This window comes from Priapulus caudatus, unplaced genomic scaffold (genome assembly GCF_000485595.1).
Source record: "Priapulus caudatus unplaced genomic scaffold, Priapulus_caudatus-5.0.1 Scaffold695, whole genome shotgun sequence".
NCBI lineage: Eukaryota > Metazoa > Priapulida > Priapulimorpha > Priapulimorphida > Priapulidae > Priapulus > Priapulus caudatus.
The window spans coordinates 91,446-104,911 of record NW_014577756.1 but is presented as its reverse complement, the minus strand read 5'-3'; the positions used below and the strand labels follow the sequence as shown (position 1 = coordinate 104,911).

Genomic DNA, 13,466 nt, shown 5'->3' with positions numbered 1-13,466 from the left:
GAGCTACGTGCAAACAAGCGCTTTTTGCGCTGTATGCTTCTATGAGGAAAAAGTTGACAACTGTTGATTCTGCTTATGTTATTTATTGTTGTTTTTCTAGGGTTTTACGTTGCTGCACCAAAAGATTCTGGAACGATGTCGCCCAGTGTAGGAAAGTGGTTAATGTAATTTTTTATGGATTTTGAACTTGGTATAAATTTGGTTTCTGCTAACATATTTATCTGACATTATAAATTCACTGGGTGTGCGGCCAATTCACAGGCAGTTTTCGCTATATGCCTTGTATAATTTATATATATAGGGTCTTAAATATACACATTTGCCTTATCTAATTGTTCATTTATATACGTAACAATCGCTTTTGGTCAACTCTAGAATATCAAGCTGACTTTTTACTACAAACTAAATATAATAAGTATGCAAAAGCTATGATGCATTTTTTTTGATTTTACACTTGTATTTTTAATTTTATATTCTATACTATGGCATGTGCAGGCAGCTTACTGCCCCAGTATGTGGTGATTAACACGAACTCGCGCTTAGGCATTATCACTATTTTAATTTGGTTTTAAAGCTCATCTGCACATAGTCATGATGCCAGCTTGCTTAGAATTCGCAAGTTTGCATTGTAGGGCCGTTGCCGCTTCGTGCCGTCCGTCCGCTGCGTCTCTCAAACAGTTAGGCACAAAATTCTTAACGGCTTTCGCGACGTACGGTTCACGATATTTCTTGGGCGACGTTGGGGGGTAAATTTTGCAACGAGTTTTGCGGTGTTGAAGCTGAGCGGTCAAATGGTGCAAAGAGGTGATAAAAGAAGGGGGAACATTCCCTTTCATTAAACTTAAGTAAGGGGGGAAAGTGCAGAATTGCGGCAACAAATCTAAACGATTAGGCTTGACTAGAGCTCGCTGATAGTCCGTGTATGATCATGGATAGGCGAAAAGCCACCACTGGCCGGAAATTGGAGGTCACAGTCGTCAAAGGTCAATGGGGCACGGGCAGATTTTTAGAGACATTTTCTGAGGACATGGTCTGGACGGAGGCGGATGAAAAAACTTTTTTGCTTTCAACGGTGACCTACCATTTTTATGCGCATTTATTGAAAGGACCATGAAATGTTTGCTTTCCACTGACGGTGCGAAGAGTAAGTGTTCTGCATAACCTTTTGAACCCCAAGAGGAGGGTTAAACATCGGATTTGTTGACTGTTAACAAAGCGACTGAACTGCTTTGCTATTAGAGCCCCCTATCACCCGCCCTCTCCCAACCTTTCCCCCACCTCCATCCCCACCCTCCCCACCACCACCACTACGCTCGCGCTCGATGCATATCCATCGCTAACGGTTAATAGAGCGAAGTCATTTAAAGCTACAAAGCTATATCTTATTACTGTACTACCGGTATAGGCAAAGCCTATCAACGCGGATTGGCGGGGAGGGCGCACTTTGATTCGGTTGACCAGTGAGGTTTATCAGAAGAATAGCCAGCTACAGTGCACGTCAGTTGACCGCCTGTCGCCCTCTGCGGCACTCGTTGTTCTTAGAATCTTCAAAAAAATTCATCCAAAATAAACTTACTCATTTATTCGTGTAAACGATAACTTATTCTCAGAATTAGCGTTGATTGATAACAGCATCTCAGCGGTGGACTTAGCTAATGAGTTTGTGCATAACTTTTCTTCTGTGCGATTAACAATGCCAGTGTCACGAGCGATTTGTTGTGGCCAACTATCGCTAAGGCCAAAACATAATATATGTGTGGTTACCGTTACATGCCGATAAATAATAGGGTTAGGTAGGTAGAAACATTTTATTTCTTGCAATTTTTCTTTTTTTTACTTTAAAGAAAATTGACAATCAAATGTTTCTAGGGGGTCGCTGGGAATAATAGGCGGTCGGTCGGGAAACCGTAACCACATCTATATTTTGTTTTGCCTACATACTGTTACATAAAGATATTTGACGTTTATCATTGTAGTGTGATTCTACATCCTGCAATGCTTAAGTTAACGGCAGCGCAGTGATACCGTTAAAAGTGCTCGCCTCTTCACTTAAAGCTGTCGGCTGTTTATGATGTGCTGAAGCTGTCAGCAGTGTGTCACTGCTGTGTATCACCAGTAGGTGGCGAATATCAAGAAGACGCTCAGTCGCAGCGCGCAGGCAATATGACGAGTCAGATGGCAGTCGACTCGCGCCCAACCCGTTCCGTCACGCAGCCGGAGAAGACCTGGCCAAGAAATCATCGAAAAGACAAAAGGGTGAACACCATAAACTCTGGAAATGATTACTCTATCTTGCTAACTGACCTATGCATGCCTTTTTTTGGTTAGGATGTTGCTGCCTAGATTACGTCGTTTATTTTACGCGCACGTCATTTGTTGGCTTGCTAGCACATTGTCTCTTAGACGAACCTCGTATCGCAGTGACTGACGCAATCAATGACTGGTCATAATGGCTGGTCAGAGCTTCTTGGAAATTCATTATTAGATGGATAGCTGGATAGGCCTAGTCTATCATTGGTGTAGCATCTTGGCCATCTTATTGATATGCTGTATGTTTGCCGTGTTTAGCGTGAATGTGAGAACGCTGACTCTATGGCAGTAGCACAGCCCTCTGCGCGTGAGTCATTGGTACGCGGTGACCGACGACTTCGAAGTGTGATTTTAATGTGGCCAATATTTTGCATTAGTTGACTAGATTAAAATATATTTATACGAATTGTTTAAACACTTGAAGATGCACGCTGACATCTTTCTTCTCAGGTATAAGCAGTGCACGTGTCTTTGCTTTAGAATTTACTAGGTGAATGACAGGTGTAGTGATTATATTCAGATCGGTTCGTAGCCTTGTAAATAAATCACGTTTATAATTTTGTATCAGGAAAATTCGTGATTTAATGTAAATCGCTGGCATTTGTCACTCTTATAAATGAACGATACAATTGTTGTTATCCACGTGCAATTACAACTGTTCCTGACATGTAGGCATAGTATAGTTAGTTGGCGCCATAACCCTTGATCACGCACCTTCTGGTCGGAAGACTAATGATGAGATAATGATATGAGGACGGCTGGTAAGCATAACGAAGCCACTTTGTCAGATCCACACGTTATTAATTGCTTCCTCGGATTTGTCGAACGGGAATGCTGATGTCGTCGTTTGAAATCCATCCGTTAATGAGTAGGTTTCTCCGATTTCCTCGTTAAACTTGACTCTTGCAACTGACACGCACGCACGCACGCCACGCCACGCACGCACGCACGCCGCACGCACGCTGCGTGCTGTGTACGCGCACGATCAAGCCTTGCTGATAATCTCATCTTGCTTGTTCTGCAGGCCCCTGCGTGGAATGGAGGCAAAATATCTTGGCGTCGTAAATCATCGTCGTAGATGAGCAGTTTTGTAAGTGGGCATCTGCGAGTTTCCCTAGAGAGTGCGATAGAGATGGGTGGGGAGAGAGAGAGGGATGGAGAGAAAAACGAGAGAGAGGGGGAGGAGAGAGAGAGGGGGGGAGAGAAGAGAGAAGACGAGGAGAGAGAGCGAGCCGAGAGCAGCAGAGCGAGCGGCGCGGCGCAGCGTGTCGCGGGGGCTGTAGTAGTGTGTGTGAGGAGAGAGAAGAGAGACGCAGGAGAGAGAGACCGAGAGCGAGGAGAGAGAGAGCAAGAAGAGAGAGGGGGGAGGAGACGTGTGTTGTGTGTGTGTTAGAGAAGAGAGAGAGAGAGAGCAGACAGACGAGTATAGGGAGAGAGAGAGAGCGCGCGAGAGAGGGAGAGGGAGAGAGAGAGAGCAGGAGAGGGAGGGAGAGACGGATACATCCCAGGTGGACGTATCATGTTTTTTTGCAGCTGCTAGCAAGCAGGGGATAATAGCGATTCGGCTCGCTGCAGGATGAGCGATCACTATCGTACAACTGTCCGATCTCTCTCCGGTACAGGATTTCCATGTTTTCGGGGTTTCTCCCCCATCCCCGTGATCATTTACTCGACGTAAACGTCTGGCATATGCTGCGGGTTTACGTTCTACAGTGTGGCTGTGCGTGTGTTCGTTGAGTGAGGTCACAGGATATGCCGTAATGATAATATGGGGGCTGACAGCATCACCGTATGAGATCTAGGCCGAAGTGTGTTTACATGTATCGGAGTCTGCTGAGGTTATTTCGCGGTAATGAACCCTTACAGGATTACGCGGCAATCTTCGTTGCCTCTTTTGCGTCTCACATCATTAACACGTATTTTCACATGGATTTTGCTATTAGATGGCAGTAGAGTTATGAGCGAGTTTTGTCCCCGGTTCGTAACACGTACAGTCAGAGCCTGTGTGTTAGTGCTGCTCGTCTCTGTGGAAAGCACACCCAGTTACAAAGTGCATTTCTAAACGTTTTCATTCAGTTACGTTTTCATTCAGTTGCACGGGGAAACCACCCGCGCAGAATGAACACCCATCTGTTAAATGCCACCTTCGAGGTTTTTCCCTCGACTGACCGTTATAGGCAGGTTAGACTGTACCCTGATTGAAGTATCACCTCGTATGCGAACACCGCGTGCATTTCCGTTATCCTGAACTGTCGGTTTGGCGTTAAGGACAGTGGCAGACTGTTGCTTAACAACATTAACGACGTGTAAACCTGCTTGCCCTCTCCCGCTATCGGCTAGCATCTCAGCAGACACATGCGCAAGGTTTGAACAGTGATAAGATGGAGGTTTGCTAAGGCGGGATGGGTCGCTGTATAAATAAAATTTGGGTAGCTGACAACAAACGCGATTGTATATGTACGAAGTTGGACTTGTGTGAGGTGAAAATAAATATGTATAACTGTATCTTAAGGGTGATGATGTTTTCCTTGATACAAAGCGTTCGCTGGTCACTCATTCAATGGTATGTGTGTGCGTGCGTGTGTGCTGTGCGTGTGTGTGCCTAGTTTGCCGATGCGTGTATAGCTGTGGTGCGTGGGCGAGCGTGTCAAGTTCAGTGCGTGTGTGTGTGTTTTGCGCGTGCGTGGCGTGTCATTTTTGCGGCGATGTGTCTGCGCGTGTTAGGGGGCGTGTTAGGGCACGGGGTGGAGATACGTGCGGGAGTGGTGCTGCGTGGGGCGCGTTGCGGGGGCTGCTCGATGGGTGTGACCGTGCGGAGGTACCGAAGGCGCGGGTTTCGACGAGTCGGTTGATGTGTGTGCACATATGTGTCGTCCTGGCGTAGGTCGCTAGTCGCGCGTTGCTCTCGCTCGTCATGTGCTGTTGCGTGTGCGGCCTAGGCAGGCGAGTGGCGCCCAGGTTTTGTTCGGCGGGCGTTCGCTTGCGTATGTGTGGTGTGTAAGGCGTGCGACCAGCCTGTGCGTGCGTACGGGTGTGCTTGTGTGTGTGGCGTGAGCGTGTGTGTGTGTGCGTGCGTGGCGGTGTGTGTGGAGAGGGTGGTGGGCAAATGCGAGATAGCGCCAAGAGCGTCGTCTCAAGCAGGCGCTCGTGGTACTGGCAGTTGAATCACATCGTACTTCCGCAGAGAATTATATAACTGCATTACAGTCGATCGTGGCGTGTATGCAGCGTGTTAACGTGGGTGGCGTAACAGCGACGTGTCCTTAGCGTGTGTGCGGCTGTGCGTAGGCGTGTGCGCGCCGGTGCGTGGCGTGTGTGTGGTGGTGGCGTGTGTGTACTCTTTACTAATGGGAAATCTAGCTGGTTGAATGGCTGACTTGGTAACTTACAATAATTAGTAAATGTTTTAATGCGCACCCCGTATGCAGTTGTCCCGTTGGAGCATGTTTTGACTGTATTTCTCTATGTCTGTCATAATTCGTCTGGGGCATTCGGCGGTTTACGGTTTTCTACAGTGGTGCTGTGCGGTGTTCGTTTGGATTATACCCACGTCAACGAAGAATACGTCTCGGTTCTATAGATGAATTCTCTCCACCCATGCGTCAACAGAGTTCGAGGTGGTTACTAATAGGTAACATGACTCGGCAGCATTCTTATACGAAGCGTGAGTTAACAATGTACCGTCAATGCCGTGTCTCTCGATGCGTGAGCCACGTCATCTCAGTTAACTCTGAAAGAAGCATCGAAGAATTATCTTAGCCTCTCCTCGGAGATGCGCTAGTCTGATGAGACTCCTGATAGACGCAGTGTAGGGCTCCGCCCCAGAATACGATGCGGAGAGCGCACGTACAACGAGGCGTGAGCGAGGCTGGTGCAGCTTTAACGCGCCAGCGGCGGGTGGCGGCGAATAAAACAATTATCGATGTTATAAAGCTGGATGTCGAGTTTGAACTAACAGGGACTAAACAGGAATAACAGACTTTCACGGGATATAGAGCACAAATGGCTTGGTCATCGACGCGGTTTGGATCACTACGCGTCACTGCGCTAATGAGTAATCTGTGTCTACAACTCTCAAAATAAATGCATTCTGCATTTATTAGTAATGTCTTTTTGCCAAGACTATTTATTTATACACTGATTGATCGCTATGAACGTAATTGATTCAACGCGATGATTGCGATTTTTGAGCAGTTCGTTTTTGACTTCCAACATAGCATTGTGTATTACGATTGGGGCTAATCGGTCTAGATGCGGCTCAGACCTAGGTTCCTAGACTAGGCTGTAGACGACGAGTCCTTGTGTGGCAGGCCTCGCCTGGTAGCAGTATTATATTTGGTTTCTCCAGCTACACATCCATGGAAGTTGCTTCGGAGTACTAACGCGCCCGTTTTGCCCGCCTCTGCATGCTCATTTGTAACATGGAAGCAGTAGCACAGTATGGCTTACAGATTACTTGCCTGCGGGATTTCGATTCCAGGCGTGAGCCCAAGGACTTGCTAGAGAGGCACGCGGATGATAGGTTGGGCGTATATATCAGGGAGGCTCACTCTATCTCTGTCCTGCCTCCGTGCGGCTGTAGGTGTTGATGTCTCATATCTGGAAACTCTTTCTACAACACACACCAGATCAGGATTACAGATATGGTTAATATGTGTCTGAATTTAATAGGCTTTTAGTACAAATCGCCAGAGCACACGCACTTGCACTGTTCAGCCGCACGCCCTTTAAAGGCGCACGCACCGCCCGCACCGCACGCACGCACAGCACACACAGCACCAACACGCGCCACACACACACACGGCGCGCAACACAACACAGCACACACACCCCATGGCGCCACACATTCATATTGCATCAGTCCTTGATTTCTTCCTGAGGGCACAATAGGTCTGGGCGGTAGTGCGTATCGTACAATAATAAAAATACGGAGAAGCACAAATAAAGACAACGATAGTTTCTTCGTTTTTTGTTCGGCTGGGGTCCAATGGGGGAGAATTTGGTAGACGAACAGCCCATCTTGTTATTTTCTTCGAGCTAGCCTCACCTTGGTAATTAATGCCTTTTCTTCTGGCACGAGCGGTGCTGACCCTTTATTTCCGCTCCACTCGTGTCTCATAACAAGTACAGCTGGAGATACGCGTTGTTGTTCGCAACCCATATGATTATCCTGTGGGATCGATACAAGGGGTTAGTGCTATTACCAAGTCCGGGCTTTACACCTGGCAATGGTGGCAAAAATTGTTTAGTGATAGTGGTACCTGGTAGTCTGAGGCAGTTCTTAAGCATAAATAAGGAGCTTAATCGCCGAAATATGATTGCACCTACGCTCGGCTGTTTTCAGGGTCAAATAATGCCACATAAAAACGCGCACCCCATTAGTCTTCGTAAATAGCTGTGGGACGGCCTCAGGGGCCTAGGAACATGATACCCAAGAGGGATATCTTTGGATCTCACGCTGGTCTGGGAAACCTTGCTTCTTCGGGGGCCCTATGTCGAGTATGGTTCTGCCAGTCCTCAGGCTGCTCTGGCGGAGGCCATGAAACAGGCTGGTTCGGTGCGGGCAGGTATCCTGGCAGCTACAGCTGTGTTTGTGTCGGGTGAAGGCCGTCAGTGATTTTGCATCGGCCTGGCGTAGTAATATAAGGCACATAACACTAAATAACTCCTATGAAAGACTACTGGTCTGTAAACGAGAACACACAATATCGCTGAATAGCAGCGTAGGAAAGCATTACTAGAGGCGAGGGTATGGCCAACGCACGAGGATGCTTTGTAAAGGTGCCAGTTTTCGTCAGCTCAGCAATATACTAAGACATGCTTATGGTACTCTATCATATCCAGGTCTATGGAACCACCAATGTGTCAGTTGTCTCTCTATTCGGAGCGATTGCCATATGGTGTATTATGGAAGGCACACAGGATATGGAATTCAGTATATATAGGTAAGACACGGTATTGGTGTATTATTTTGTATTATTGCCCCGCATGCAGCATAGGCGGTCACGCTGGTGACAAGTGGGGTCGCTTGGTTACAGCGAACTATAAAGCCACTCATGCATTGTGCCGTTTTAGCTTGCACAGCGAGAAAACAAGGGAGCGAGTTGCTGATTGGGAGATGACATTGATTGTAGAGAGGGAGCGTTTCCTACTTGAGCGAACGGAACACGTAGCGGACCGACTGGCATGTGCTTAGCTATGAATAGGCTCTCTCGAGCATAAGAGTATATCACAGCATGCAAGTACGTAGCATATACAAAATACTGGTGGGTACGTGGTCATCGTTCAGCAAATCTAGAGGGTAAATTCGATGTTCTATTTATCATTTCGTCACAAATGAGGTAATACATGAAGGCTAGGGTGAGATTATTATTCGGGGCTATATGGGTGCCCCACATTGCAAGCGTGGCCGTACGACAGGAGCCTTATTCATTGAGAGAGGGAGGGCTCTACGTTTTTATCAATGTTGCAATTGTTGTGCATGGGCATGGGGCGTGTAACAGGATTAGTGATATAGCGCAGGCGGTGATCTAACGCGTAAACGTCATTAGAGTTGCGAGCAACGGCGAAGGAGGGGGGGAGAGTTTTACTGTGGAGATTGCCGACTTCTTCTCTCTATTGCATATTTTAATATTTTATTTTAATAATTGACACCGTCGCATGCAAGATTTGCAGTGATTTCTTGGCGCGAGCTACTGGGGCGTCGTGAGGGCACTGCCCTGGAACCCCCCCTTGGACACAGACTCTCGAGGGGCGCAGAAGCGACGCAGGCGAGTTGGAGGCTCAAGCGGGCGACTGCGAGGCGGGGGTGAGGGTGTGAGAGGTGGCGGTTGATTTCACTGAGTTGCATCGTCACCACGCACGATGGATGATCTGTTGCACAATTATTACACTAAAATGGAAGCGCGACCTGAGTGAAATTCTGCAAATTTTCCTAAAAAAAATTTTTTGGCGCTTTGGGGGGACGGGCTCGGGGGAGGTTGCGTTCGAACCCCCCGAACCCGCGCCTAGGCTAAGGGCGCTGTTATATATAGTTATATATGTGTGCGTGCGTGACGTGTCGTGGGCACGGCGTGCGTGTTCGTGTGTCTGCTTTCTATCATATACAGTATTCATGAGGGCATTAATTAGTTTATTATGCTACGGATTGAGCTTAATAAGTAATATTATTACTATATATATTAAACTCTACGAGTCAGGTAAATAATAGATAAACATATAAATTTATAGTTTGTATAATTCTAGTACTAATAGTATGAGTTTTATAAGGCCTCTAAATAATTTTTTCTTTATATATAAAAATGCTGGTGGTGCTGGTACTTATGGGCAAAAATTATTGAACGAATGTTTCTCATCAATACACGAGGGGAACCTGTTTAAAAAATACTTCTAACGTGATCTCTTAATTTTGCTCATGACGGTTATTAAGAATAAGTGTCGAGATCGTCCAGTCGTAAGCAAATAAGCACTCCCTCATAATACTACACTCAAATGTCGAAGGTCTTCTCCGTGCTTTTGCCCTGAGGGAATCTATAGCAGTATGAAGGCAAACTATGGTTAAGTCTATATCAGTAGCTCATGCCTAGCGTCGTCGCGGGTGCGCTCGCGGTGCGCTTAACCTAGGCGGATCAGGGAGGTCCGAGATATTAGGCGCTCAAAGTCCTACTAATGCAAAGCTTTGCCAATTAACACGTTGTGATTTACAGAAGTGATTAGTCTGAGCTGGAAGGCGTTAGGTATATCTCAGTGGTTTATAGAGGTGTTGACACCTTGTTGGTAGTATTTCTGAGCCTTATTTTTTTACTGACAAGGTATAGTAACTGTAACGGCGGGATGTACATTTAGCAGTGGTTTTTGTTCTTTTTATGGTTGAGGGATGATAATAAATACAATACACTGTACAGAATTCATGCTTACACGTTAACGACATTAACGTCAAAAATATTGGTTAATGGAACAGGAAAAGTAAATAGGAAGTCAATTTCATCATTAGAGATGTGCAATTTGCCGACAAAGTTAGATCGCTTAAGGTGGAGTACGAGAGACAGCTATGGCTTATCATGATTTAAGTATACCACCGCAAGAAATAATCGAAAAAATGTCTTTACCATCTAATCGTCAACCAGAAATGTATTTTTTATGTCTTAGCTCATATTGTCATAAGGACGGGCAAGGTTATAGTTAACGCCATCGCTCCCGTGGCGATTAATTTTCGATTGTCATGTCGGCTAGGACCGTCTGCGTACGGGTGAGAGTTCGGTTTTTCTTACGCGAGAGAGATATGAGGATGTTTTGACGAGTGCATTGGAGGAGGTTTTACTTCCCTTCTTCCAGGCACCTCACGGTCTCCTCTCTCATCAGGCATGAAGCGGACGAATGTCCTGGCGGAGGGGACATCGGAAGGGGCTTCCCTCTATCGGGGAATGGTAAACGCTGCGGATCTGAGAGAAGGAGCGGAAATTATTTGTAGATCGGTATATGTAAATATGCAGTACTGGTGTCTCATAGACAATGCCAGGGTGCTGGCATCTGTTATTGTGGCATTGGCATTGGAATTGGCGTTGTTATTGCATCGAATATTGCTTGAGCTCGTCTTTTTTATCTTTACCTGTGCTTTCTTTTTCAAGTCTTCATCTGCGATGGAAAATAAGAACCTACTTAAAATTTAGCCTAAAACAGGTTCTTATTAAAGGGTTCTAGAATGGCCGAAAGAATTTTAGGCCTAACATGTTCTTACAAATCTGATGGTTCTAATCTTATACGCGTGGTTGTAAGACTGTAATAGCCAAAACGTAATGGCCGCTACATACCCATCCATACTCTGAGTAATAGCATATACCATTTACCAGCTAAAAATGCCATCCACAATACACCGACGCTAAACGGCCATATACCAATACCAGCCTAAAACGCCATATAGGCATAGCACGGGTGTGGCAAGAAATGTAAATTCATTACGGAGAAAAATATTGCGAACAGAATTCCATGTATATATTTATCCGCAAATGATAATCCAAAGTCGATTGATTTAGAAATACCCGAGCCGCGCAACGAATTACTCGGACACATACACGTTTGCATGGTCACTCACCAAATAAAAAACTGTCATAACGCACTATGTATAATTTTATGCATACTAGTTCCCCATGAACTAAAATGACTATAAACTACACATGTTTATCCGGCAGTGTGCCCTTAAAATAAATATACTAATATCTATGATATATTATGTATATATATGGGGCAAGCCTATATATTTGCCTTATATATATGCTCCTCTAAGCAGGGGAGCGACTTCAGGGCAGTTGGTTTTACGACGGATAGGGTGACGGGGCGGCCAATATATGAAATGAAGCAGTTAAAGAGTATTTGAATGCGAACCTAAAAGATATGGGGAAAATGCAAGCGAGAGGAAAAAAAATAATAATATTGGTAAAAGACGAATGTAAGGATGGCGAGTGATGATTGATGATGTGATGATGATGATTGATAATAATCATATCGTCATCATAATAATAAACATGATAATTGGCATTTGTAATATAGGTTTTTGTGACATTCTTAGATTGGTCGTTAAGCTGGATTGAGCAGAGAGGAAGCAGACCTAATGGAACAACGTTCTCCCATTGCCACATCGCATTGTTTTCCTGCTTCTACCCACTGATTAAAACTGTGTTTTTTAAATTAAGTCTGGTTGATATAACTACTACTACGTAAATTATGTCTCTATTCTAACTCATCGAGACTCATTATTTAAATATAAGACATATTTGAATTGAAGATTAAGCTTTACTTCGATTAACACTTTTAGCGAACGCCTGCCTGATAACTCTCGTCCTCTCCATTACTGCATCCAGGCCATCGCCAGCCTTTGTTACTGCTGCAAGCCTGCGCTGCCTACGCATCCGACACACCATCATATCATCATCATCATCAATTCATCATCATCAAATCATCACCTATCATCGTGAAAACACTTGTTGTTGCCTAACATGACGTCTCACCTTAACCGCTCGCTCGCACCACGCGTCCACATCACTAATTGTTTGCTTCGTAACATGTGAGTTTTGCGTTGGCTTTAAGAACGTAAGCAACAGCTATTAGGGGAGCTAAGCCGCCGCCGCGCCCAAATGCCGGTGAAATTGTACTTTGTGGACAGACCGTGAAGTGGTTGTCGCGGCGCGGCGCTGCATCGCCGCATCGTGCAGGCTGCGCGCTCCATCTCACCCGGCGCCGTCGCAATCGCTCGTCTACGAACAACACGACTGCTGCTGCGGCCGTAACATCTGATTAAATCCGACGGCTTGCATCATTATTATCATCTTCGTGCGTCCGTCGCGCGGTAAGCGTTGAAGCGGTCGCGTAAGGGTGGCGAGTGAGGCAGCATCGTTAAGTGCGGGTCGGCGTAGTGCGAGTGAGGCAGCATCGTAGAGGTGGGCGGTCGGCGTAGTGGCGAAGTTGGAGGGTCATATTCTACCGTCTAATCTCTATACCTGCGATGCTATATACCTCTGATTCTAGTCTACCTGGCTGATCTATTACCACTGTTGATCTATCTACCTGCTGATCTATCTACCTGCTGATCTATCTACCTGCTGATCTATCTACCTGCTGATCTATTTACCTGTTGATCTATCTACGCTGCTGATACTATTTACCTTTGATCTATATACACGGCTGATCTATCTACTGCTGATCATCTACCTCTGATCTATTTTACTTGTTGATCTATCTACCTGCCTGATCTATCTACCTGTTGCATCTTATCTACCGCTCTCGCTATATACTGCTGATCTACGTGCTGATCTATCTACCTGCTCGCTATATACATGCATGCAGAGCTATCTACCTGATAATTACACATGCTTACAATCTACCTGCTCACTATAACTAGTCCTGTGCAAAATCTTGAACATGGTTCGTTTATACAGAAATCTAATCTATCTACCTGACCTGCTGACTATATACGCCGCCGATCTATTTACCTGCTCGCTATTACAATCTCCTCTTTCTAACCTTGCTTATCTACCTGATGGATACGTCTACCTCTTATCTAAGCCTGATGATCCGTCTACCTGCTTATTGTCTATCTACTGATGATCTGTCTACCCTTGCTTATCTAGCCTGATGATCTGTCTACACCTGCTTATTCTACT

The 13,466-nt window shown here is 45.7% G+C and overlaps 1 protein-coding gene across 1 annotated transcript in view; it reads right to left on the bottom strand.

Annotated features, from left to right (window-relative positions):
- Positions 1-6,856: 6,856 nt before the first annotated feature.
- LOC106812866 (feeding circuit activating peptides-like) overlaps positions 6,857-13,466 on the bottom strand; it is a 25,837-nt gene continuing 19,227 nt past the window's right edge. Inside the window, exons 3-6 of the mRNA XM_014816858.1 lie at positions 10,919-10,944; positions 7,742-7,939; positions 7,358-7,480; positions 6,857-6,922 (exon numbers count right to left, since the gene is read on the bottom strand). Of these exons, the coding sequence (XP_014672344.1) occupies positions 6,857-6,922; positions 7,358-7,480; positions 7,742-7,939; positions 10,919-10,944 (413 nt within the window). The remainder of the gene's footprint in view (positions 6,923-7,357; positions 7,481-7,741; positions 7,940-10,918; positions 10,945-13,466) is intronic.